Source organism: Odocoileus virginianus, chromosome 2, assembly GCF_023699985.2.
Source record: "Odocoileus virginianus isolate 20LAN1187 ecotype Illinois chromosome 2, Ovbor_1.2, whole genome shotgun sequence".
Taxonomy (NCBI): domain Eukaryota; kingdom Metazoa; phylum Chordata; class Mammalia; order Artiodactyla; family Cervidae; genus Odocoileus; species Odocoileus virginianus.
The window spans coordinates 14687451-14714129 of NC_069675.1; the positions used below are offsets into that span (position 1 = coordinate 14687451).

At 35.0% G+C, this 26679-nt stretch overlaps 1 protein-coding gene across 10 annotated transcripts in view; it reads left to right on the plus strand.

The window, feature by feature from the left end:
* Positions 1–26679, plus strand: part of BIRC6 (baculoviral IAP repeat containing 6) — a 210646-nt gene that overhangs the window by 45881 nt on the left and 138086 nt on the right. For 7 of the 10 annotated variants that reach the window (XR_011491208.1, XR_011491210.1, XM_070476650.1 and 4 more), the window contains exons 9-20: positions 3920–3978; positions 8266–9660; positions 13780–13929; positions 16835–17060; positions 19214–19374; positions 20411–20542; positions 21020–21151; positions 23567–23745; positions 24794–24927; positions 25308–25469; positions 25560–25691; positions 26349–26446. Coding sequence is in view for 8 of the 10 variants with exons in the window: in XM_070476650.1 (XP_070332751.1) it covers positions 3920–3978; positions 8266–9660; positions 13780–13929; positions 16835–17060; positions 19214–19374; positions 20411–20542; positions 21020–21151; positions 23567–23745; positions 24794–24927; positions 25308–25469; positions 25560–25691; positions 26349–26446 (2960 nt within the window). In the remaining 2 variants the exon portion in view is untranslated. The remainder of the gene's footprint in view (positions 1–3919; positions 3979–8265; positions 9661–13779; positions 13930–16834; positions 17061–19213; positions 19375–20410; positions 20543–21019; positions 21152–23566; positions 23746–24793; positions 24928–25307; positions 25470–25559; positions 25692–26348; positions 26447–26679) is intronic. The other 3 variants (XM_070476632.1, XM_070476635.1, XM_070476639.1) reach the window with 2 other exon arrangements.

A 26679-nucleotide genomic window follows, 5' to 3' on the forward strand; every position in this document is an offset into this window, starting at 1 on the left:
TTTTTTATTACTTAATGGCAAATTCACTGCATATTAAATGTCTAGTCCCTTCTGCTAATAGTTTGTGGAAATTATGGGTCTGTAAATGAATGTGGTCTGAGCTCTGGAACAGGCTGAATTAAAGCATCATGGTGTTCTCAGTTATTTCAAGTCCCTGTGGGAGCTTAATGAGAAAGCAGTTGGCCCATTCTTGTCTTGAGTTTGACCATATTTGCCAGTAGAACTAAAAATGAATCCTGCTTGATCTCTGATTTTCTTAGAAATTAGTGGAAAATTATTCATAGAAGTTAATGAAATTGGCATGTCCTGAACATACTGATTTTAATTAGAACTTTTGACTCAAGAGTTTTGTAATTTGAGGATTAAAATTTGAATCAAGATGTAGTTTTAAGATTGTACAGATAACACACACACACACACACACACACACCTTGGTAAAGTGTTTTACATTTTAGGTAAACGTATATCCAGTATTTCTGGTGGACAGGTGTCCACACTGAGCTAGTGTGCTGGGATTGAGATATAATCCCTCTGCCTGCTTTTTTAAGAGACTTAAAATCTCTTTGGGTAGAAGATTACAAAGATTACTCTGGTGGTTGGAGGAAGCTGAAGAGGTGGATCTTCAAACCCGTTGGAGGAAGCTGAAGAGGTGGATCTTCAAACCCGTTCTCCCTGCTTCCTCTCCTCCAGGGTCAGCAGGATTCCTGTTGGATTGGTATTGGATATAATGAATCAAACTACTTCTGCCTCTGAGGCACAAGATATAGTATATATATATAAAATATACTGTGTTTCATTAACTTGAGAAATAATACATTAACTTAATTAAAGCTTAATCAAGAAGTTTAAAGTATTACAATGTAGCTTGCTTAGAAATTGTTTTTTGTCTATTTCTACTTAGTAGGCAACATTTGTTTTGTCTTTGTTCTGAATTTATTTAAGGAAGAATATTTATTTCAGGTGTGTTTAATTTAATTAATGTATTTTTAATTTATTTGGTTGCATCGAGTCATAGTTGTTGTATGCAGCCTGTCTAGTTGTGGGTGCATGGGCTTAACTGCCCAGTTCCCTGACAAGGGATTGAACCGGAGAACCCTGCATTGGAAGGCGGATTCCTAACCACTGGATCACCAGGGAAGTCCCAAGGACACATTTAATTTTTTTTTTCGTGTGCCTTGTATTTTTTTTTTCATTTGTTTTTATTAGTTGGAGGGTAATTACTTTACAGTATTGTAGTGGTGCACTGGGATGACCCAGAGGGATGGGATGGGGAGGGAGGTGGGAGGGGGATTCAGGATGGGGAACACATGTAAATCCATGGCTGATTCATGACACATTTAACGAATTAACGTTTTGTCTAGATGCCTCGTTTGTATGTTATGTTTTTCAAATTGACAAAAATTTCCTGAGTTAACTCTAAAGTTGCTGTATTGTTGAATATCTTAGTTATATACCAAAACTAAGATACATCTGTACTATTAGCACATATAATCTTAACTAAGCATTTTAAACTTATTCATAGATTTTTTTGCATGTCTATTACTTTGCAAAAGGTTTTATTTCATTAAAAGACTTTAGTAAATTTAGTGTCTATTATGTAAGTATAGTTGACTCTTGAACAGCATGAGTTCAGTGTTGAACTGTGTGAGTCCAGTTATTTTTTAAAGTGAATACTACACAAACTATGGTTAATTGAATCTGCAGATGCAGAACCATGGATGCAAAAGGCCAACTATTATAAGTTATACAGATTTTTCACTGAAGGGAGGGCTGGTGCGTCTAACTGTGTGCGTTGTTTAATGATCAGCTATAAATGTGTGCTTTTTGTAAAAATGTTGGAAAATATCTGTAAGTAAGTTGAATGGAGTCTCCATTTTCATACCACCAAGTCATGTTAACCTTTAGGTGTGTAGGTTTTTTTAATCCATGTGATTAAAAGAAATTTATTGATGCATCATTACCTATCCTAAGGTTCACCCTTTTAAGTGTACAGTTCAGTTGTTTTACTCATGATTTTATCACATGGCAGTAGGGGTGTTTTTCTGTCAAGAAATAATATTTTTCAAAATACTATTTTGAAAACTTTCACAATAAAGCCATTTTTTTTTGTGGTTTAATTAAGGCAATTATCTGGCAACCCTGTTTAACATTCATAGTAATTTCAGAACACCTGAATTCTGTCTTTAAAATATACTACTACTAGATTATCTTTTATTTAAGTGTAGATGGGTAGTATTTGACTTTTTCTTGATGCAGAAATCCTCAAAATCTACTGTGTTTTCTTGGTTTGGACTTCTTTATTTTGAATAAATTCCCAGTCATTAATATTTCCTCTTAAGATATATTTTTCCAAGCATCTTTATTATTTTTCTGAGACTAGCCATTTAGTATTTGAATAGCTTAAGGCTAACTTAGGAGCTTATCTTTTTCATATCCTTTTTAAAAATTTTTAAGTTACAGCACAAAATTGGTTATGGTAATTAGTACCAGTTGAAAAAAACACAGAAGTTTTGTCAAAAATATCTAAGCAAATATCTCCCCACCCCAGTTTCAGACGTTACTTTAAGCATTTCTAAGGGAGATTGCCATGTTATATTTTATATAAAATAGCATTATAAATGCCTAGTTCTTTCAGATGGATGTGCAGTGTATTGTTTCAAAAAGGGAGAATCACTTTTCCTTTCTGGGAACTGCATCTTTTAATTTTTGTAGTTTATCAAAATTTTAGAACTACTATAAATGTGCTGATTGTTCGTTCAGACACAGCCTAATGTTGTGCTGGAGTGCTCTGTAATTATATCTTTTTTTCTTGTCTGCTAACAGTGGAAAGTGAGAATAAAATTGGGTGCAAAGAGAGAGGCTGGCAATTTCTTGGCTACTTGAATGAAAGCAAAAGAGCAGCTTTTTGTCTTATTGTCTTGACTCTTAAGTTGTAGTAGTTTTCCTACTTGTTAAGGAGTTCTTAACAGCCCCTCCCAAACAAGCAAAAACTAACTAAATAAATAAAACCAAGAGCAAAACACAAATGGAATGTGTGTTTCTGTGAAAACACTTCTATACACACATATTTACTCCGCTATTCTAATTGGTTTTAGGGTATACCTTTCCTGAATTCAGGAGTAGAATGCTAAGTCACTTCAGTCATGTCTGACTCTGCGACCCTCTGGACTGTAGCCCATGAGGCTCCTCTGTCCGTGGGATTCTCCAGGCAACAATAGTGGAGTGGTTTGCCATGCCCTCCTCCAGGGGATCTTCCTGACCCAGGGATCAAACCTGCGTCACTTCTGTTTTCTGCATTGGCAGGCAGGTTCTTTACCATTAGCGCCACCTGGGAAAGTGAAAGTGAAGTCGCTCAGTCGTGTCCGACTCTTTGTGACTCCGTGGGCTGTAGCCTATCAGATTCCTCAGTCCATGGAACTTTCCAGGCAAGAGTACTGGAGTGGGTTGCCATTTCCTTCTCCAGGGGATCTTCCCGACACAGGGATTGAACCCGGCTCTCCCGCATTGCAGGCAGACACTTTACTGTCTGAGCTACCAGGGAAGCCCATCCCTGGTAATAGAGTGGTTATTAAAATTTTACTACTGGAAGCTTGTGCTTGATTTTATTAGCTGTTTTTTTTTTTTTTTCCATTTTATTTACCCAAACTGTCCCTGTCTACACCAATTCAGTTGTTGAAATCCTACAGATTTGTCTATAAATATTTAGAGATTACCACACTTTATTTCAGGCAAGCATTTATTTAATGCTTTAAGATGATTCACTATTAGCATAATCAGGGTTTCAGTCAACTTATATATTACATAAGCTAGTTGTGTGATGCTTACGTTTTAGACACAAAACTATGGTTGTAACTTTATACTTTACATTTTCATGTGTACTTTATTTTGAAATGGAAATTTTTAATTTGTCTTTTTAAAGTGATGATTTACTGGAGGATTCAGACAGTGAAGAGCATTCCAGATCAGATTCTGTGACAGGTATGTAAAAAAATGTTAGATAATCTATTTTTATATCCTTGCATTTATATAGTTTCTAGGTAGAGCTAAATACCAAATAATTCTGTATTTTGAGTACAAAGTCTAAATTTTCATTAATAATACAAAGAAAACTCAAATATTACGTATCAGATCTTAAATTAGTAATGTTATGTAGTTTCATACTAAAAATTTAAATAGTACTTATTTGCGCCAAAGGAATTAAAAATGAATCTTACTAAATCTCTGTCACATAAGTCAGTGACATTAAACTCTTCCAAATATGTTCAGTTTATTTGTATACTGTATTGAGTTGTTAAATAAATGTAATGTTTATTTACATTACATTTACATTATTTACATTACATTACTAATTAATTAATATGAATTAGTGATTTCTTATTCCCAAAAAGAAACCCTATGAAATATTAGGGCAAAGGGGTATAAAAGTCTACATATTTTAATGTAGTTATAGGCAAGGCATCTCAAAAAGGTTCTACTGTATCAGAATTCAAATCCTAACTCTGTCATTTATTATAGTCCGATTGCATTTTCTATTGTATAAAATAGTGATATTTAAATCTGTTATTTATAATTTTGGTTACTAAGATTAAAATTCATGATGCGCAGTACTTGGGCAGTAACCACTATTTTAAAGAAGTGACCATTATTAAATTCTAGCTGTATTCTGATGTCATTGTCATGAAATAAGGACATACATAACTTAAGAAATCTCTTTAGAGGAAACTTGGTTTTAGATAGTTTGATTGTTGAAAGTTATATGTCAAAAGTTAGTATAGTGTAACAGATGCTGTCAATTCTAATTTGTTGTAAATTTTTTTTAAAGCCACCAAACAGAATACTGCAGTGATTTTTAGATTCACCTTCATTTGTCTTTTAAGGTAGTTCTTATAATGAAAAAATTAAGGAAAGTAGGAAACTGCCCTGAATAACACACAAATGTATAATTAGGTCTGGAAAGAATAATTGATTGCATTTAAAAATGAAGTCTGATGAAGTGTGCTCTTTTTCCAGTTTGTTACCCCTTGGCCAAAGAAAAAGCTACTATTGCATTTTAAAAAATCTGACAAGAATACCCTGGTCATTGGTTATCTGGAGATCTGGTTAGAGCTTGAACTCTTACAAAATAAATCTTTAGTCTTGTCAAGTCACTTAAACTCTCTGGGCTTCTGTTTTTCCTATGTAACGTGAAATGTTTGAACTAAATGCTCTTTTTTCTGCCCTTAAAGTTTTTTATTCTAACTTTAACCTTTCCTTGGTATGCTGTTGCTTAGCTCTTTCGTCTGGGTCTAAGGATCTCAGTAGATATTATTGTAATTGTAATTGTTACATATTGAACTGTTTCCTTATCCCTTTTCTACCTTTATATTTTTCATCTATGCCTGTTTGATTTTTCACACTTCCTTTAGATTCTGTCGTCCTCTTTACTTCACTTCCAGGTACCTAGAATATTACTGTATGTTTTTGTTGACTCTTTTCTATGATACCTCATGTAAGGTTGGGAGAGGTGTCCTTATGTAGTATTGAAAGGTAGCTGTGGTATGAGAAAAAAAATCCTTCCAGTGTAGAATTTTTACTTGCCTTATTTGAGGATTTGTAAGTGGTTCATTCATTTATAGTAAAAATGTATAACCTTTTAAACTAGTTTATATTGAGAGACTATTGGTGACTTTATGAAGGCTTGTGATATTATTGGGAAATGTATTGTCTTCTTGAAGTATCTAAAATTAAGTAATGCTGTTTTACAACTTACATTTACTAGCTCTAAGCTCGTCCCATCAATTTGAATGATATGATCTGAAGAATTATAGGTTGTATTTCTTAATTTCAAAAGTGTAAGTGGAAACTTAAGAGACTTTTGTCTGTTTTTCAGTTGAAAGTTAATGATTTTTGAAAGTATCTAGATGATACAGGAAAGACAGGTTTGCTCTTTGGTCCACATATCAGAATTAAGGAGTGCACCTTCTTTTGTAGAGTGGGAAGAGTGTTTGGCAAGAGATTGAAGAACAGTTCAAATTGAAATTTGATGGTTCAGGAATATGTGTAACTTAAACCTCTGGAAGTTGGCTGGTAGAACTGTGGGGCTGACAGTAGCTCTATAAGCAGCGTAGAGAAGGGTTTCCCAGTATTATTATCTGAAGAATATTATGCTGCAGGATATTTGTAGGTATGTTTTGTAAAAACTTATTTTGTGGTCCAGTTGGTTTGAGAAATTCTGAGGCAAGTAAAGATCACAGTATTGACAGTTGTCATTGTGTTTTGCCAGTCTTATAAGGGGAATGTAGAGTCCTAGACATTGATTAAATAGTTGAGAAGCAGCAGAGTAGTAATGTTACCTGTTATATTTTCTTTTTTAATGGATATTCTCATCTCCCATGACCTTTGCTTTGAATATTGTCTTAACTGTGGTTAATATATGTAACTAATTATAGGTAATTTATTTTCTTTTAAAATGTGCATAGACTAAAATAGCTTTTTCTTGGCAATTTCCTATCATAACTTATCAAGTAAGTTACAGTTTAGTTACAGTGTATTATTACATGTTATAAAAATACCACTGTCAGCTTTCAACCTCATGTTTAAATGAGTGAATTCATAGAGTAAATATGTGTAATTATTAAATGGCAATATAAAGACTGCACATGAATGTAGTCAAATGAGTGGTTAAGTAAACAACTTACTAGTACAATTAAATTGTGAAGTTTATAACTAAGTTTTTTCTGCTTAGTGAGACATGGATATTGTTTTAGATGACAAGAGTGACATTATATGAAGTGAGAAGATTATGCTTAGAAAATAAAGAAGTCCTGATAAAGCTGTTAGCATTTTGAAGATACTGTTTATGAAATGGTTAACAAAATTGTATAAACAGAGCTTCAGTATAACTCAAATGTTTGGTGTTCCATAAATCTCTCTTGTTCATTCCTTTACTTGGGTAAAACTTCTGTGCACTTACTTTGAGTTATACTTATTTCCTTTCTTTTCTGTGTTCTTCTTAATCTAAAATTGCAAAGCCAATTCCATTTTTTTTTTTTTTTGCATTCCCCCAAGTTATGAAGAGTGATTTTTATATTATTGTTGGTAATAGATTGTTGTCTGATAGTCTGTGCTACTGAGAAAAATAAAGGATGAGTTGAAACTTTGTGTTTAGTATCAAGAGATTATCCCTGGTTTAGAGGTCGACTGACATCCACTTCAGGGTTTTGTGTAGAGAGAGATGGTATTTTTGGAGAATTGAGACTGAGGAATGACCTTTATTCTGTTTGAAGAGGATAGTTTGAAGCACACAATAAACAAAAGGTCAGTAAGGAATAATGTAATGTAGTTGACTTGAAATGAACTAAATATTAGCAGATAGTACAGAAGACATTTAAATTGTTTGTTTATTTAGGCTCTCCTGGGTCTTTTTTGCTGCACAGCTTTCCTCTAGGTGTGGTGCTTAGGCTTCTCATCGCGGTGGCTTCTCTTATGGTGGGACATGGTCTCTAGGGCACAGGGGCTTCGGTAGCTGTGGAGTGTGGGTGCGCTAGTTGTCGTCCCAGGCCCTAGCGTGCAAGCTCAGAGGTTATGGTGCATGGGCTTAGTTGCTCCACGGCATGTGGAGTCTTCCTGCACCAGCTACCGAATCTGTGTCTCCTGCATTGGCAGGCAGATTCTTTACCACTGAGCCACCAGAGAAGCCCCAGAAGATGTTTATATTTCACTTAAAATGACAAATTTGGGAAACTTTTTCTGGTTATTATTTTTTCAGAGCTGAGGTTTGAGTTAAATTGCATACTGTTACATACTAAGACAGTCAGCTGATAATTAGCATGTGGAGTGGGAAAGAGGTGATGAACTGAGATTATAGTAATGTTTCATGGATATTCTGCAAAGTGCATAAAGGACAGATGCATAGTTTTGAGTGTATTTTTGGTGTAGAATTAAAGGGCAGAAGTCTGTTATTATGATATTAATAATATCTTCATTCTTAATCTGTTTATTCTCTCTCTCTCTCTCTTTTTTTTAAAAAGGATTTTGTTCACAGATTGCCAGGAGAATGTACTGTAAATTGAAAATGATTTTTGAGACTCTTTAATATCTATGGTTTTTCTGAGTAGGTTCATCTCAGCTTGGATTAAATTTCCTTTAAAAGGACTAAATTCTTCCATTAATGTGTTTAAAATGCACCGACTGGATGATTAAAAGAAAATTAATGAAACTGTTATACTACAGATTTTGATTTACATTCACAAGGTCATTTGTAATGAATACTGTTCCTTTTCAAAGGGCATACATCACAGAAGGAAGCCATGGAAGTGAGCCTTGATATAACAGCACTCAGCATCCTCCAGCAGCCAGAAAAGCTTCAGTGGGAGATTGTTGCAAATGTGCTTGAAGATACTGTTAAGGATCTTGAAGAACTTGGGGCAAATCCTTGCTTAACCAGCTCTAAGAGTGAAAAGACAAAGGAGAAGCACCAGGAACAACATAACATTCCCTTTCCGTGTTTATTAGCTGGAGGTTTATTAACCTATAAATCTCCTGCTACCTCACCCATTAGTAGTAATTCTCACAGGTCACTGGATGGTTTAAGCAGAACTCAGGGTGAAAGTATATCAGAACAAGGGTCAACTGACAATGAATCCTGCACTAACTCAGAATTAAATTCTCCTCTGGTAAGGAGGACTTTACCCATTTTGCTTCTTTATAGCATCAAGGAATCTGATGAGAAAGCAGGAAAAATCTTTTCACAGATGAACAATATAATGAGTAAAAGTTTGCATGATGATGGTTTTACAGTTCCACAGATCATTGAAATGGAGCTGGATAGTCAGGAGCAGTTGTTGTTGCAGGACCCGCCTGTGACTTACATTCAGCAGTTTGCAGATGCGGCAGCCAACCTTACCTCTCCAGATTCTGAGAAGTGGAACTCTGTGTTTCCCAAGCCTGGGACTTTGGTGCAGTGTTTGAGGCTGCCAAAGTTTGCAGAGGAGGAGAATCTTTGTATAGACTCAATAACTCCTTGTGCTGATGGAATTCATTTATTGGTAGGACTGCGGACATGCCCTGTTGAATCCTTGAGTGCAATAAATCAAGTAGAGGCCTTGAATAACTTAAATAAATTAAACTCTGCACTATGTAATAGACGGAAAGGTGAGCTGGAATCAAATCTTGCTGCAGTGAATGGTGCAAATATTAGTATAATTCAACATGAATCACCAGCAGATGTACAGACTCCTTTGATAATTCAACCTGAGCAGAGGAACGTTAGTGGTGGATATTTAATACTTTATAAGATGAATTATGCCACTCGGATAGTGACATTAGAAGAGGAGCCAATAAAAATCCAGCATATCAAAGATCCCCAGGACACAATTACCTCGCTCATTTTGCTTCCACCAGATATATTGGATAACCGAGAGGATGACTATGAGGAGCCTCTTGAGGAGATGCAGTTAACCTCAAAGAACGGGGTTGAGAGAGGAAAAAAGTCTGATATTTCTACTCTTGGACACCTGGTCATAACCACTCAGGGAGGATATGTAAAAATACTAGATCTTTCAAACTTTGAAATTTTGGCCAAAGTGGAACCTCCAAAAAAGGAGGGCACCGAGGAACAGGACGCGTTCGTTTCCGTCATTTACTGCTCGGGCACAGACAGGCTGTGTGCGTGCACCAAAGGTAAGCTGCGGGCCTGTCTGCTGCTCTGTCAGTCGTAGGGAGGCAGTGTGCAGGGCATTCACTCATGTGCATGCCTGGTGTGGATCATATAGATGGAGAGAAATTATGTTTATAATGAAGTGGTAAGTCTTTGTACTGTTTTACCTGTTCTCAAAACACTTTTCTACTGCCCTTGGCAAGGATTCTAATTGTAAATAAGTTAGTAAGTCTCTCAGAAAATATCTTTACTGCTTTAACCACAAGAAAATAACCTACTGTAATTTCTGTGAGTCCCAGCTGCATCTGCTCAAATTTGTAGCCTTGAACAAATTACTTTAAACTCAGTAAACTTTTGTTGATGTATAAACTAGGACAGACAGTCTATTTCCAGGCTTGACAGAATTAAATGAAATAATGTATGTAAAGTTTCTGGCACAAATATTATTACATGTTGTTATTTTCTTCTGAAATAAAAGTGGTAAATAATTATTAATTCTGCCAAATAAGTGTTCCTTGTCATATTTAATCCTAACTTTTTGCAGACAGTGAATCAGTTTTGCAATATTTGAGGCTTCTTGTAGAGTAACAGGTAGTGTTACTAAGGAATTACTGACCTTATTAGGCAAAGTGAATAATCCTATTGATTGTTTAGTAGGAATTTAGGACCAGGAGATACTTGAAGCCTCAGTGACTATAACTAGTGCTTGGCAGAAAAATTGGGTTTGGGAAGAGTTATGCATCTCATTCATGGTTCTGATAGGAATCAATCTGAATTTTTCCTCTCTTTAAAAAGATTTCAAGAGTTTGGCTAAGAAGGATAATGGTGGATGTGGTGATATGGATTGCTTTCTTTGAAACATTTAGTGAAATAACTTGGGGGGAAAAGCCAAATAACATCAACATCCAACTAGATTATTTTAAAAAAAAGGAATAGTTTAAAATAGCTTTAGAGTAATGAAACTTTCAAAAATATCATTAAAATACTATGTGGTATCAAGGATAATTTGAGCTTAATCATGTATATGCCAGTTCATTTCTGTGAGAGTTTTAGTTTTGTTAATTTTAGTTATCACACTAACTTTATGAGGTATGTACTAGTTTTGTCTTCATTTTAGTTATCTCAAAAAAAAAAAAAAAGGAACTGAGGGAAAGAGAGGTTAAGTAACTTAACTTGCCTAAGTCATAGAGCTAATAAATGACAGAGTTAGCGTTCAGACCTGGGCAGTCTGTCATCATCAGAATGCTTAAACTACATTAAATTGCCAGAATATAATAAAAGTAGGAGACCCTGCTTTTATTGAACTTTTTATACTGTGAACTTTTTGGTATAGTTTAATCTGAAAGATTAAAAAAAATGAAAACAGTTTAACTTGCTGTAGGCCATTCGAAATGGAAGTGGTTTTGGAATCTGAGTGACCTGTTCCCAGGGCTTGTAGTCATAAGATGCTAGTAGTTTTCACAAATGCAATCAGAGTTTAATGATTTGAATTTTTGATGAGAGATGATTTTGGCGATTCAGAAGAGAAACAACATTTAAGTTATCGATCACTGTTTTCATTGGAGTTTAAACAATGACAATTTCTAGGAAGTGATCATGATTGTGATGGAATTCAGATGAATTGAAGGACAAGAGAAAACATGAGAAGTTAATTGCTTTAAAAATTATTCCCCAGTTGCTTAAGGATTAATTGATCAAGATGCATTTGAAAAGATGAGATTAATAGCAATAAAGAGGACAAAAAAGTTGCTTTAAAATGTTCAAATAACAATCCATAAAGTAGAATTTTAAAAGCACTGTAAACTGTAAATCGAATGGATTTGACACTGTCTCGTAAGTATATTCAAATCGCATAAAACTTTTCTCATGGAGAAACATTGAGTCTGTTAATTAAAGCCTACAATTAGTGCTATAAATTAACTTTTTTTGCACAGCATGTGGGATATGGGATCTTAGTTCCTCAGTCAGGGATTGAACCCATACTCCCTGCCGTGGAAGTATGGTACTACTGACCTCTAGCGCTTCCTACCAATTACTTCCTGTTCTGTCCTTTGATGTGATGTCACTGGTGCTTGTGTTGATTCTGTTTTTTAATACCTTTTCTTGAAATTGTCTTCTTATTGGATTATCACAGTCTACTTCAGAGTAATGCTAGTTTAAATCTAGTAAAATACAGAAACTTGGCTCTGATTTTTCTCTCTCTCAGCTTTGTGCTACTGTTGTCTTATATATTACATTTAGATGAGTTATAAATCCAACCAAAAAATGTTATTTCATATAGTCTTTATCTTTTAAAAAAGTTAAATGAGAAAAAAGTATGTTCACCTACTTTTGGCGTTTTGTTTTTGTGTGTGTGTGTGTTGCCTTCAGCTCATCTGGAAAGACTTTTGTTAGTACTTATGGTAAGGCTAGCAGAAAACTCAGTCTTTGTTTATTTGGAAATGTCTCTATTTCACATTCATTTTTGAGGAAAGATGTTGTATGTAAAATTATTGATTGTTTCTGCACCTATTATTCTGTTGTTACTTCTGTTGATCTATTATTATTTTTTGATGAGAACTCTTAGGATTTACTCTTAACAATTTTCATATGTAACATGCAACTATTGATCTGTTTTTATTTCACTGATACCTTCTTCTGTCATCTCAAATCTGCATTGAGTCTCTAGCAAACTTTTCATTTTAGTTACTTTTCAATTCTAAGAATTGCCTTTTGTTCTTTAAAAATAATTTCTGCTAATTTTTTTATATGATTTGTTGATTCATTTTTACCGTTCATTTTTTGAATTCTTTATACCTGATGTCCTTTTATTATTTAAAATATTTACAACAGCTTCTTTGACGTATTTGTCTCTAAATCTGGGTGCCCAGAGAGATTTCTCATTGCTTTTGTTTTTCTTGAACATGGGTCACTCTTCACATGTTTCATAATTTTCAGTTTAATACTGGACATTTAAAATAACATTGTAGAACGTCTGCATTCTGATTTACACCCCCACCCCCGTTTGGGAATTGTTATGTGATTGTTTGGTAACCCACCTGGACTATATCTGTGAAGTCTGTTTCTTTTGCAGCTACTGATGTCTCTTTCATTGTTTTCTACTCTGGTTTTTAAAGACTTGTTTCTTATTTGTTACCTGTCTGTCCACATAGTTTAGTGTTCAGCTAAAGATTTTGATAATTGGTTGTGACCAGATACCTTTGGCAAGGTTGTGTTCAAGTGTGCCCTGGCTTTTGTTTTCTTTATTTTTATTTTCTCTTGTGCCCTTTCAGGTCTTTTCTGCATAAGCTTTGGGGCTTAGTAGACTGGGAATATGTTGATGACTTGGGCCCCATCTGATCTGCACATATGTACAACCTCTGATCAGTGTGGAATATTTGAGATGTTTACCAAGCCCCCTATGTTTCTCTCACTTTCTGTAACTCTGTTAAATCCCTGGTTAGTTCTGGTGTTTTGCTTGCCACACAGAATGCTGGATTCAGATAGCAAGTCATTGAGTCCTTGTGACAGTATTAGCAAATCTGGTTTTCACCATTTGACTCACTCTGTTTAAATGACAATTTGTTCAATTTTATAATTGCCTTTTAAGAGTAAGATTTCTCTTATTTTGTCATGTTGGAAGTAAATCTCCAATTATTTACTTATTTTTATTTCTTAAATATTTTGCTAAGCTCACTTTGCATTTTTTTCTGTGGTAGAAATATGGAAAATAGAAATTTGATTTGGTTTCATTTTCTTGTGAATGCTTCAAAAAATTAAGAAGAATTGTTGTTCACTTTTGCTATTGCTTGATTAAGAGAGTAGGCTGTGAATTCCAGTATAGCTAGTGCATCAGTTTTCTCATCTGTAAAGTGGACACATACTCCCTACTTTAGGTTATTTGTGAAGTATAAATGAATTAAGCATTTAAAATAATGCCTTACACATGTAAGTACTAGATAAATAACTATTTTCACATATGAAATTGTAATTCCATGACAATTTGATTTCTAAGTTGTTGGAGATGTATCACTTTGGTAGCCCTCTTTTTCTGCCTTTTAAGTGGTGTTAGAATAAATTAAGTTTCTTAACTAAGTAGCAAGCACTTGTCTGTTTACCTATTTTTCATATACCTGTGTTGATGGGATTTAACTGTACTGTAGGTGGTGAGCTTCATTTTCTCCAAATTGGAGGAACCTGTGATGATATTGATGAAGCTGACATACTAGTGGATGGATCTCTTTCTAAAGGAATAGAGCCGTCTTCAGAAGGTTCCAAACCTTTATCAAATCCTTCAAGTCCTGGCATTTCAGGTATGATGTTAACTTTTAAAAATGATTTTTTAAAAATGCAAATTCTTGTGATGTTCAAAGTTTTCTGAATCACTCTTTTATAATCTAAAACATTATTTAATTTTTTGTAGTCAATTCTTGGTTACTTTGAGAGAGTTCATTTCCTTGTTGATATTCTTTTATCAGACATGTTTTTGTATGTTATTTATCACTCTGTTTTCAGTAGTTGGAAAATGTTGTAAACATTAAAATAAGAAGTGGTTCTCAACCTGTGGTAAGTTGACTAGTTTTGGTAAAGTCGCCTAAGAGGTAACAGCATGATTTTGGTTGTTGAAGAAACTTTTAGTGTAGTTAGGATGGCACAAAACAGTATGAAAGAGTGAAGAATTCACTGAGTAAGTGTAAAGTAACTGAAATGGCTAATATTAGTTACTTCTGAAATAGAAATGCTGAAAAAATATGCTTTCCTTGGGGTGATATTTTCAGACCCTCGTCACCCTGTTGTGAACTTTCAGATGGATTAGGTTTTGTTTGTGGTTTCTCCCATTTTGCCTTTTCTCCATGTACTGCCCCCTGAACTTGTTTTTCAGGAGGTTGTTAGCATTGTTACTCCTGCTTAAAAATCTTTTATGTGCTCTGTGGACTAGTAACTCTGGTCTTCCACTCAACCTCCAGTCATTGGAAACTCTCCATGATTTCTAAAGTGTATTCAGCTTCATGCTCTTCATTTGTTACTAAGCTCTCCTTCCCTGCCCTTGCCCTATACCACGGTCCTTTTGTACTTCCACGTGCTGGTATATTTTATCCTTGGCACCTACCACACTTTATTCCCCAACCTAACTATTAAAAGAAACCTAGCATTTAAAAGGGAGGAGGAAATGGCAACCCATTCCAGCATTCTTGCCTAGAGAATCCCGTGGACAGAAGAGCCTGGTGGGCTGCCGTCTGTGGGGTCTCACAGAGTTGGACACAGCTGAAGTGCCTTAGCATGCATGCATTGGAGAAGGAAATGGCAACCCACTCCGGTATTCTTGCCTGGAGAATCCCAGGGACAGAGGAGCCTGGTGGGCTGCCGTCTGTGGGGTTGCACAGAGTTGGACATGACTGAAGTGACTTAGCAGCAGCATTTAAAAGAAATTTAATGAATCTTTAATGAAAAATGTGTTTAAACTCAAATGTATTCCAATCAGAAATAGCACCCAAAATTATTTCTTTTTTGTGAATCTGTACATTTAGGAATTTGATCATTCTTCTTTGCACTAAAGGCAAACTTTGCGTGATTACTGGTGTGATAAGTCTTAATTTTAGTGATTACTTGTGTGATATGTACCTTATTTCAGGGTTTCTCACTCTCAGCACTGTTGACATTTCAGACTAGGTAATTCTTCGTGGTGGGAGTCTGTCTTGTGCTGTATTAGCCATGTATGTAGCTTCTACCTACTCGATTCCAGTCGTAGACACAGTTGCCTCCATCCATATGGCCCTTGGGAGGCAGGATTATCCTCTGTTGAGATAAAGTGACTCATGTCTCTTGCTATGTATAATTGGACTTGCTTGTCTTGATTAACTATACAAGTTGGTTTAAAAAGCTAACATACTGAATGTTTTCATATTTTATGGGATATTAGCATAATAATTTTCATATAAAACCCATAATATACTCTTTAGTAAAGATAAATTAGGTTATAAACAAGTAAATAATGTAAAGGAGCATTGATATGCTGTTAAATGTTTGCCAACAATATTAATAGCTTCAGTCATTTTTTAAAAAGCCCTAAGCTTTGAGGGCTTCTAAAAAGCCCTTTGTTTTTGAACTGTGGTGTTGGGGAAGACTCTTGATAGTCTCTTGGACTGCAAGGAAATCCAACCAGTCCATCCTAAAGGAAATCAGTCCTGAATATTCATTGGAAGGACTGATGCTGAAGCTGAAACTCCAATACTTTGGCCACCTTATGCGAAGGGCTGACTCATTTGAAAAGACCCTGATGCTGGGGAAGATTGATGGTGGGAGGAGAAGGGGACGACAGAGGATGAGGTGGTTGGATGGCATCACCAACTCAAAGGACATGAGTTTGAGTAAACTCTGGGATTTGGTGATGGACCTGGAGGCCTGGTGAGCTGCAGTCCATGGGGTCGCAAAGAGTTGACTGAGTGACTGAACTGAGCTGAACTGAAGCTTTGAGGAAAAACATACTTTGAATACACTTATAGTAATTTTATAGAACTAAATGTGAACTTTTCTTTGTGAAACTATTCTAAATTTATCAGATTTCATATTTTAGTCTTTAAAATTTTTTTTGTTGTTAATTGAAACAAGTTTTTCAGCTTTGTCATATGTTAGCCTTTCCAAAGATGTGAATACATATATTTGTAAAAGCAAACTTATCTCTCTGAATCAGGTTGTTACTCTTACAGTACTGGTATGTGTACATGGTATTCTTAAGTACCCTAGAAGTGGAAAAAATACTGCTTTGAGTTTTTGGTTTCTGTTTTTTTGCCATCAGTATAGCTTTGATTTTTTTTTTAACTTACTTTTTAACAGAGTAAAAAGGAGCAGGTATTGTGTGCTTGCAGATGTTTAACATTGTGTTTTGTAAATAACAAAATGTAAAAGTTAATTATTGATGTAAGTCAGGGCTTACATTTCAGCACCACTCCTTTTGTTGCCCTTGTTAATCTGGGGCTCATTAAATCTTGGTTAGGGCTCTTCTGAGGTTGATTTTGGGTTTCTCCAATAATAAGTTCCCTTTCTATAATTTAAAATATTTGAGGTGGATTTTTCTTATACCTTATGGACTTAGTGCTAGTTATTTTAGCCTACGTTTTAAGGCTATTTGGCAAATGTTGTAATTGAATAGACAAAAACATGGATTAAAATTTGTTTCTTTTAAAACCAATTTCAAACTCTGCATTCACTCTTATTAAGGAGTTGATTTATTGGTGGACCAGCCCTTCACCGTTGACATCTTGACATCTCTAGTGGAGCTAACCCGCTTTGAGACTTTGACGCCACGGTTTTCAGCTACTGTTCCGCCCTGCTGGGTGGAAGTTCAGCAAGAACAGCAGCAAAGGAGGCATCCTCAACATTTGCATCAGCAGCATCATGGGGATGCTGCTCAGCATACTAGAACTTGGAAACTACAGACTGACAGGTAAAACATCCTTCCAAGGTATTTAATTTCAGTTAAGTTTTAAGTTCATCTTACAGTGACAACATAGAATTATTATATATATGTTACTCTTTCTGTTAGCTTTTGCATATTAACAGTTTTGTTTGTTTCATTTGTCACCTTGGTTTTGTAAATTCCTATATTCTTTTTTAAAAAAGCGTTTATTTTTGACTGTGCTGGGTCTTCGTTGCTGCGTGGACTTTCTAGTTGCAGGTAGGGGCTACTCTGTAGTTGCAGTGTGTGGGCTTCTCATTGCAGTGGCTTTTCTTGTTGTGGTGCATGGACTTTAGGGTGTGTGGGTGTCTGTAGTTGTGGTACGTGGTCTCAGTAGTTGTAATTCTCAAACTTTAGGTTACAGGTTCAATAGTTTTGATGCATGGACTTAGTTGCTCCATGGCATGGTGGGATCTTCTTGATTAGGAATCTAACCAGTGTCTCCTGCTTTACCACTGAACCATCGAGGAAGCCTAGAAATTCCTGTATGCTTATTCTTAGTTGTAGGATAAAATGCTGAGAATAATCCCTCCTTCCATTTAGTTTGTTAAATAGATCTGTAGATTGTGTGACTAAATATTTAGATGTTTGTTTTGTACAGGTACTTCTTTTTTTGTTGTTGCTAATATGTGTTCCCTTTTTAAAAACATTTTTTTTTTTCTGTTGAAGTGTAGTCGGTTTACAATGTGTTAAGTTTCAGCTGTACTGCAGAGTGATCAGGTATACATATACCCACTCTTTTTTTTAAGATTCTTTCCCATATAGGACATTACGAGTATTGAGTAGAGTTCCTGTGCTGTATAGTTACATAGTAGTGTGTATATGTTAATCCCAGTCTCCCAGTTGTGCAGGCACTTTGGAAGGTACTAGTAAAATGGCTCTTATGAAATTTACATTCTAGTGGTGATAGACAGGCAGTTGAGACAGATATCTACTATGTCATATAGTCATAAAAGCTTTGAAACACATTAAAACAGAATGGCGATAGAGTTGTTGGGTGTGCACCTGTGTGTGAGAGAAAATGTGTGTGATATGTTTATATAAGGGGCCTCAGAAAGGCTTCCATGAGGACATTAATTTGGAGACAATAGAAAGTACAGGGATCCTGAGGAGTATATGTTACAAATTTTAGGAGGAGCATGGAGGCTACTGGTTAAGTGCAGTGAACATGGAGGAGAGTGATAGGAAGTGAGATCAAAGGAAATAGTTGGTAGCTAGATCATGAATGTCTTTACAGGCTACAGTGAGACTTTCATGTTGAGTGAGATGGGAAGGTGTTAGATAGTTTTGAATATAGGAGTGATGCAATATGATTTATGTTTTAGAAGGATATACTAAGACCACTGTGTTGATAGTAGGTTATGAGTGGTTGTGGTGTGTGTGTTACAGAGAAGAGGCAGAAGCGAGAATTCTAACTTGAATGCTGTTGTGGTAATTCAGATAATTGTGGTGGTGGTGATGGTGAATTGGACCGTGATGATAATTGACAGAGGCAGTGAGGATAATGGTCAGATACAGCTTGGAGGTAGAAGGAGTCACACATGCTGGTTTACTGAGCATCTGATGTGACTGAGAATTGTTAAGGATGACTAATGTTTTGGATTGAGCTCATTAAAAAATAGAATTTCTTTTTACAGCTTTTAGAATTGGTTATCAAGTAGTTTGGGGTCACTTATGTTAAGTTTGAGATACCTGGTAGGCATTTGGATTTGAATCTGAAATTTAGTGGAGGAGTTTTACTTTTTAGCACATATACAGAATTTAAATCAGAGAACGGACATGTATAAGAAATACAAAATGTTCTTATTTTAAAATCCAAATTCCTGTGACCCCACTCTTAAATCAGGGTGGGCCCATAAGTCTGCACATAATTCTGATGCACAGTATTTCACACTTAAGAGGAACAAGGGCTTTTTGGAGTATACAGTGCCCAAGGCAGGTATGGATTCCTGAGGTAAGATTCTTCATTGCCCTAAGTTTAACTTTTCTCAGTAGAACTGCTTGTCTTCTCCCATAATCCCACTGAGAAACATTCGGTTTTGTTGGAGACTGCACATCAGAGTATGAAAGGTAATATTAGTGATAAGATGGTTACAGCTTAAGAAAGATTTCACTCTATCATTTTCTCCCTTATTTGACAGCAACAGCTGGGATGAACATGTATTTGAATTGGTTCTACCTAAAGCTTGTATGGTTGGACATGTGGACTTCAAATTTGTTTTGAACTCAAACATCACCAATATTCCACAGATACAAGTGACACTGCTGAAAAATAAAGCTCCAGGCTTAGGGAAAGTCAATGGTAAGAATGGATCAAAATTTGAAGGTTTTATCATGTAGTTGGGTTTCTTAAAAAAACTAATTTTCAACTTGGCTGTCTAGTTTTGACATCCCTTCTTGCTCCCTCACCCCTGTGCTCCTTTTCCTTCTCTGCTTTTTTGTGGTTCTGTTTAGAGAAGTTTATCCAGAGAACATTGAAGAACTTCTCAGTAACTCTCTCTTGTTCAGAATTGCATAAACTTGAGTAATTTAATTATGGTTTTAGGCAGTTAGTTCCTTTGTGAGTTAGTTTCACTTTTAGCATTACTGCACTTAATGCATTTCTGTTTGTGAGAGGAGACTTGTTTGTAAAAAGAACTTTGTTATGGAATGCATATATTCTTTTAAGGTTATTAGTAAAACTCAGAATGTAATGCCAGGAATATATTCATCTTTATCTTTCTTACAAATTCAGAATTTGATATATTGAGTTAGAATTTGATATATTGAGTTACTAAAATAGATTATACATACTTCACATATTTGGAACTAGATGTTATTTCTCAGTGTTTTCGTCTTAATAGGTTAATTTAAAAGATTAGGGATAATTTCAGAGTAAAAGGCTACTTCACACCAGGGATAAAAACATTGAAACCTGAATAATTTCCTATTTTACAAATATGTATGTATGTGTTTGTGTATATATATGTGTTTGTGTGTATATATGTGTGTATTTGTGTGTATGTGTGTGTGTATACTTTTGAATCATGACAGATTCTGATTTAATTGGTGTAGGACTTAGGTACTGGTATTTTTAAAACTCTGCAGGTGGTGTACTATATAGCCTAGGGTAAAAATTCTTGGTTTAGTGGCTAGCAGATTATTTCGTCAGGTGAATATTTTACCACCTTTAAAAGAGAGAAGAGAATATAAAACAGTTGAATCTAATTTTCTTCCTCCCCTAACAACCATTTTAAAAATCACTGTAGTTCCCAATTTAACAGAGAATTTTAGAATTTTAGGCACATAGATCATTGATATTAAGCAACATTAAGTTTACTAATATTTTTATCCTCTAGAAACAGCAGTAGATAGGCAGATCACCTTTCCTTTGTCTCCAGCTCTTAACATTGAAGTGGAACAAAATGGGAAACCGTCCCTGGTTGATTTGAATGAAGAAATGCAGCACATGGATGTAGAGGAATCACAGTGTGAGTTAAATTACAGAGCTGTTGTCCATGACAGTAAAAGGAGTAGTGATCCAAATGCATCCTACTGGGCAAAGATTTCTTTATGGCTTGCAAAAACATGGTTTTAAGAACACAATTAAAAATAACCTATAATTCTGCTTGGCAATATGCTTTAATTTTCAGCTCTTCTTAGTGAACACAGCTGTGCTAATACTTGCATTCTTGTTTTTTAATATCTTGAGATTTGAAATCATGTCATGGTTTTATTTTTTTTTTTAATCAAGGTGAATGTAAATAATATGGGAATGAAAAACAGCATAATATATCAGATAACGATTATAGTTCCTTAGCATGATAGCAAATTTTATTTGAACACATTCTAAGTATGGAATTTTGTGTGGTGCTGTTATATGTAAATGGGATAGATATTTGCTTATTAAATATTACATTTTAAATTATACACTAATTTAAAAGAAAAATGTGTATTTTTCTTTTTAGGTCTTAGATTATGTCCATTTTTAGAAGATCATAAAGAAGACATTCTCTGTGGGCCAGTGTGGCTTGCTAGTGGCCTTGATCTGTCGGGGCATGCTGGGATGTTGACATTAACAAGCCCCAAACTTGTTAAAGGTGAAGTAACGTGTTTTACAAAAGCAGAATAAACAGTCCCACAGTTGTAAAAGTAAATTTAAGAAAAATAACCTGATTTCAGAAAAATAAGATACTGTTTTTTGGGGGAATTTTCTTGAATGATTCTATCAGTTTCATGGTAGCTGAGATAATTTCCTTTCATCAGTGACTATTGTTATGTGAAACTTAAGATCCTACGTTCTGTGTCTTGAGGGTCTCAGTGCTTTTTGAAAAAGCACAAAGAAGATGAATGTAGTATTACTTAGCATGTTATACAGAATTCTTCCAAATAACCAAACATTATGTTCTAGCATGTTTGCCTTTTCCATCAATTTAGAGTCCTGTGTTTTCAGGGTGTTTGTTTATATTGTTATGATATCTTCTCTTAAGGGTTTTTTAATAGAGGAGTTTTTAAAGTATTAGATGTAATGATGTGTCTTAAACACAAGTTACAATATATATTTTATCTTATGTCTGTAAGAGATTAGATATTGCAGTAATAAGATATTTATGTCACTTTTGTATCTCATGGGTGAATTAAAAAGTCCAAGTGAGACACCTCAATCATTAAAGTACAACTGGAGATGAGAAGGCTGTGGAGATCCTTCTGTAAACCAAGAAAATATCAGACCACCTAAATAACAACTGTTTTAAAATGTGTGCACTCCCTTTATAATGTTTGTCCCCATTCACACACTTCCCTGTAGTTAGAGTATGTACACCAGCTTGATTGTACTCCCTTAACTATATCTTTTTCATTCATTAAGTTTATGAGACCCTGTGATTTGTTAGGTTACATATTAGGTTATAGTGGTGAGCAAACCTGTATAATAACTATATAATAAAATCTCTCATATTGCTGGAAGTGTAAGTTAGTTGTGTTAAATGAGATTATGAAACTTAAAATCTTACATGAAAATTAAAATGTTGGCTTTGACAAAATTGTGTGTGTGTGTTAGTTGCTCAGTCATGTCCAGCTCTTTGCGACCCCATGGACTGTAGCCCACCAGGCTTCTCTGTCCATGAGATTGACAAAATTAGGGATAGATTATATAATGTGTATTTCAAAAGTCTCAATAATGTAAAAGTGTTAGTTTTCTTGGAATTTAGTGGAAGTGACTATTCTTCTCTTCAAATTCCTAAAACTTTGAACTGGAGAGAATGATTGCTAAATTTTTGTGTATGCGTAAAAGGATGATGTAGGCCAAAGACATGTTGAAAAAGAAAACTAAAAGCAGGATCTTAAGAGATTTTAGAACCTAGAATAGTGCAGCAGTAAGAAGAATATAACAGTGCAGTGCCAGCACAGTAGTCAGGCAGATCAGTGGTGAACAACAAAAGAAGCTTTTGTAATCACAGAAGGATTTCATACCTGCTTAGGCAGCAGCTTATGGGTTGCTCATGGGTATGTTAGTTTGAGGGTATTTTTGCAGTTAATTTTACATATAGATTGTATGGTATGACTTCAACTTAGTTAAAATATATAAAACATAAACTAGTGATAATAACTAATACTTATTGAGTGCTTCCTTTTGCCATGCATTTATAAGTGTTTTAATTACCTTTGGGGTAGGTACTATTATTATTTTTACTCATTTTGGAAGAAACTGGACCATGGAGAGTTTAATTAGTCACATGGCTAATAAAATGGCAGAACCATTACCAGACCCAGATAGTGGCTCCAAAGCCTGTGTTTTTTTAAGTGTGTGATACAATAATGCTGTGTATGTGTGCATGCACATGTGTATGTGTGTGCGTGCATGCATAAAAGGGCTGGATGGATACACATAATAATACATCATGATTTCGGGCGGTGCTTCAGTGACAGTGTTTCCTGTTTTTCTATAGTTCACAGAATTTGTGTGGTTGAAATGACTAACTTCTTTGGGATAAAACATGCCAGGTGTCAAAACTTTCTATATTATGTTCTTCATATAAATGCTGTGCTTTTTGTTCTTTTGTTGCCAACATATATGAAGCTTATTTAGCCATATTATATGCAAACAGTATAATTTGAAAATTCTGGCAAAGTGTATTTTTCTTTCTGTGGAGTTAATTATTTAGCTTACTCTATGAAGACTAAATGGAGAAGGCAATGGCACCCTGCTCCAGTACTCTTGCCTGGAAAATCCCATGGGCAGAGGAGCCTGGTGGGCTGTAGTACATGGGTTCGGGAAGAGTCGGACATGACTGAGCGACTTCACATTTCAGGGAAATGGCAGCCCACTCCCGTGTTCTTGCTTGGAGAATCCCAGGGACGGCAGGGCCTGGTGGGCTGCCATCTACGAGGTCATACAGAGTCGGACACGACTGAAGCAACTGAAGCAACTTAGCAGCAGCAGCAGCATGAAAACAAAATGCAGTTTTGCTTTTTGATGATTGAATAATTTATCCCATTCTGCACCACTCCTCTAGGTATGGCAGGAGGAAAATATCGTTCGTTTTTGATCCATGTCAAGGCAGTGAATGAAAGAGGAACAGATGAGGTCTGTAATGGTGGTATACGTCCTGTAGTAAGACTTCCATCCCTGAAACACCAGAGTAACAAGGGGTATTCACTTGCTTCACTCTTGGCAAAAGTTGCAGCAGGCAAGGTATGAAACAGTATCATTTTAAACGGTAACATTCAGGTTTTATTTGCTTATTTTTTAATTGAAAGATAATTGCTTTACAGAATTTTGTGAACTGTTACATGCTATTTTGAATGTTATACACTCTTGGAAGTAGCATGGCCCATAATTGATTTTTTTAATAGACAACTTGGTTTGTTTGTAGTTTTTCTCTGCAGCAAGTTGAAAAAATATAATGAAGGAGAAAATATTTACATTAACTTTAAGCTGTCTTTCTTTTATAAAGTATATTCATTGGGGAGTAATTGCTAGCAGGCACTTGCCTTAATAATTATTTTGGACCATAATGCTTATTACCTTGTGTGTAAGAATTTGTTTCTATGCCCTTTACTGGTAACACACCACCTTTTTTTTTTTGGTAAACATTTGGGAGGCTGCAGGAAGAGAAGTAAGTTGAGAATTGATTTCAGAGATATATCATAATTTTCATGTTCATTTTCTACAACTAGCTTTATATCATGCAGTTTCTTCATACTTGTTTGATTTTGGACTTTTTTGAGCACTAGAGATTTTATTTCTCTAGCATCATTATCCATAGCAGTATTAGTAACACCAGCCGTCTTATATTTGTATAGGTCTTCCAGTTTTTCAAGAGCTTCTGTGTACTTTATCTGATTTAAGCCCCAAAATAATTTTGAGGTAGGCAGAGCAGGTGCTGTTACTTCCATTTTTTCCTATTTTAAGTGAGGGAACATTAGAGACTGGGGAGCTGGCATAACTCGTAGAGCAGTAGCTGGGACTGAGACTCAAGACTTTGGCTTGGTAATCTTTATTCACTGGGCTGTTACCTTTAAACAGTGACTATGTCTCTTCCATGGTTGTAGTTTTATAACAATTTTATAACAATGGAGTAAATTAGTCATTTACTGAATGTGAGGGTAAAAGCTATCATTTTAATTTGAGATTTATGTTTTGGTAGTCATAGTTCAGTTTTTTTTTTATTTGTAAACTTTAATGGTAAATAACTTTTTGTTTCATTTGTTCATTCAATTACTTATTTTTCTATGTTCAGGAAAAATCCTCTAATGTTAAAAATGAAAGTACAAGTGGCACCCGTAAATCTGAAAACCTCCGGGGCTGTGACTTACTTCAAGAAGTCTCAGTCACCATCCGAAGATTTAAGAAAACTTCAATTTCTAAAGAGAGGTAACCTCATTTTCTTCTACTGTTCTTAAATAATAGGAGTACAAAGGAAGAATTTCCAGTAAATATATCAATATCCACAAAATTTAAAAATCTTAACTTTTCCTTGAAAATTTTTATTTGCTTTTTATTTCTCTTAAGAACTTACGTCAGTGATGGTATATATTGTTTTTTCACTTCATTGTTTCATCCTTGGTGTTCATATAGTGCTACGTAATTTTCTTCTTTTTTTTTAATTGTAATATTCATGATTCCAAATGAAATATTTGATGTCCAACCAGGTTGAAATAGCTATATTTTTCTCTTTTGATTATTAATGTATTTATGTATATGTGTGTGTGTGTGTGTGTATATATATACATATATTGGTTTTTTTTTTGTAGAGTGCAGCGATGTGCCATGTTGCAGTTTTCAGAATTTCATGAGAAGCTTCTCAACACTTTGTGTAGAAAAGCAGATGATGGCCAAATCACAGAACATGCCCAGAGTCTTGTGTTAGATATTCTTTGTTGGTTAGCTGGAGTACATTCGAATGGACCTGGAAGGTTAATAAGATTTTATTTACCACAGATTGCCCTTTGGATGTTATGATTGGAAGTTCAACATGAGCGTAAACACCTGCTATTGTTTTGCAGCTCGAAGGAAGGAAATGAAAGCCTGCTTTCAAAAACACGAAAATGTCTTTCAGACATTGTACGTGTTTGCTTCTTTGAGGCAGGACGAAGCATAGCCCACAAGTGTGCTCGATTTCTAGCCTTGTGCATCAGGTTGGTGATTGTTAAGACAAAAATATACTTTGTAGGTGCTCCTGTAGTTTGGCAGGTGATACCTTGTGTCTAGGGTCATTTGGTTCTTGTTGAATATATGTATAACGTAAGTGGATTTTTAAAACTTAATGAGTATTATTGAGATCCTAGGGAAGAAGTTTGGGGTTTTTTGGACAAAATGTCATGTTAAATCTAGTAATAAAAGAATTCAGCTGGGCTTCTCTGCTTACTAGAAGATTTTGGGGAGTTTGTAAGGGGAGCTCTTCCCTCACTTTCATTCTCACTGTCCCTGGTTGTCTTTGGATTCTTCACCTGAGGCCTTTGTTACCAGTTATGTCAGTTTTCCCAGAATTATTTGTAGCATTGTGCACATCATTTTCTCTAAACCCTGAAACTATCTAGGAAATGTTTAAAATTAATAGTCTGTATTGATTATACCTGCTTTTTAGCTCTTTTTGGTTTAAAAAAAGAGTGGTTTATTGCATAAGAAAACAGTTATAAAGACCCTACTATCAGTCCCTATTATCTTTCTGCACGTTCACAGGGCTTTGAGGCAGGTTTCTTTCAGTCTGTATGAACACATTTAAAGATTTTTAAGAGTAATACACCATGTTTAGAATTAATTACCTTGAGTAATGTATTTAAATTTTTTTTCAGTAATGGCAAGTGCGACCCATGTCAACCTGGATTTGGATCTGTTCTGTTGAAGGCCTTACTTGATAATATGTCGTTTTTACCCGCAGCAGCAACTGGTGGTATGTGAAACTTGTTTAGTCATAAATAACTATAACTTCAGGAATTGTCTCACAGTATATTTGTTTAGTAACTTTTGTTTTTTTCTCAATTAGTCTTCTTTTTTTCTATAGCTTGTCTATTTTTTAAGGGGTTTTAAATTGTGATTGGGTAGGAAGATACTCTTTTTGATAATATTTTTAGGAAAAAGTTATGGGAGATTTAAATAATCAGATCATCTCAATTCATACATTTT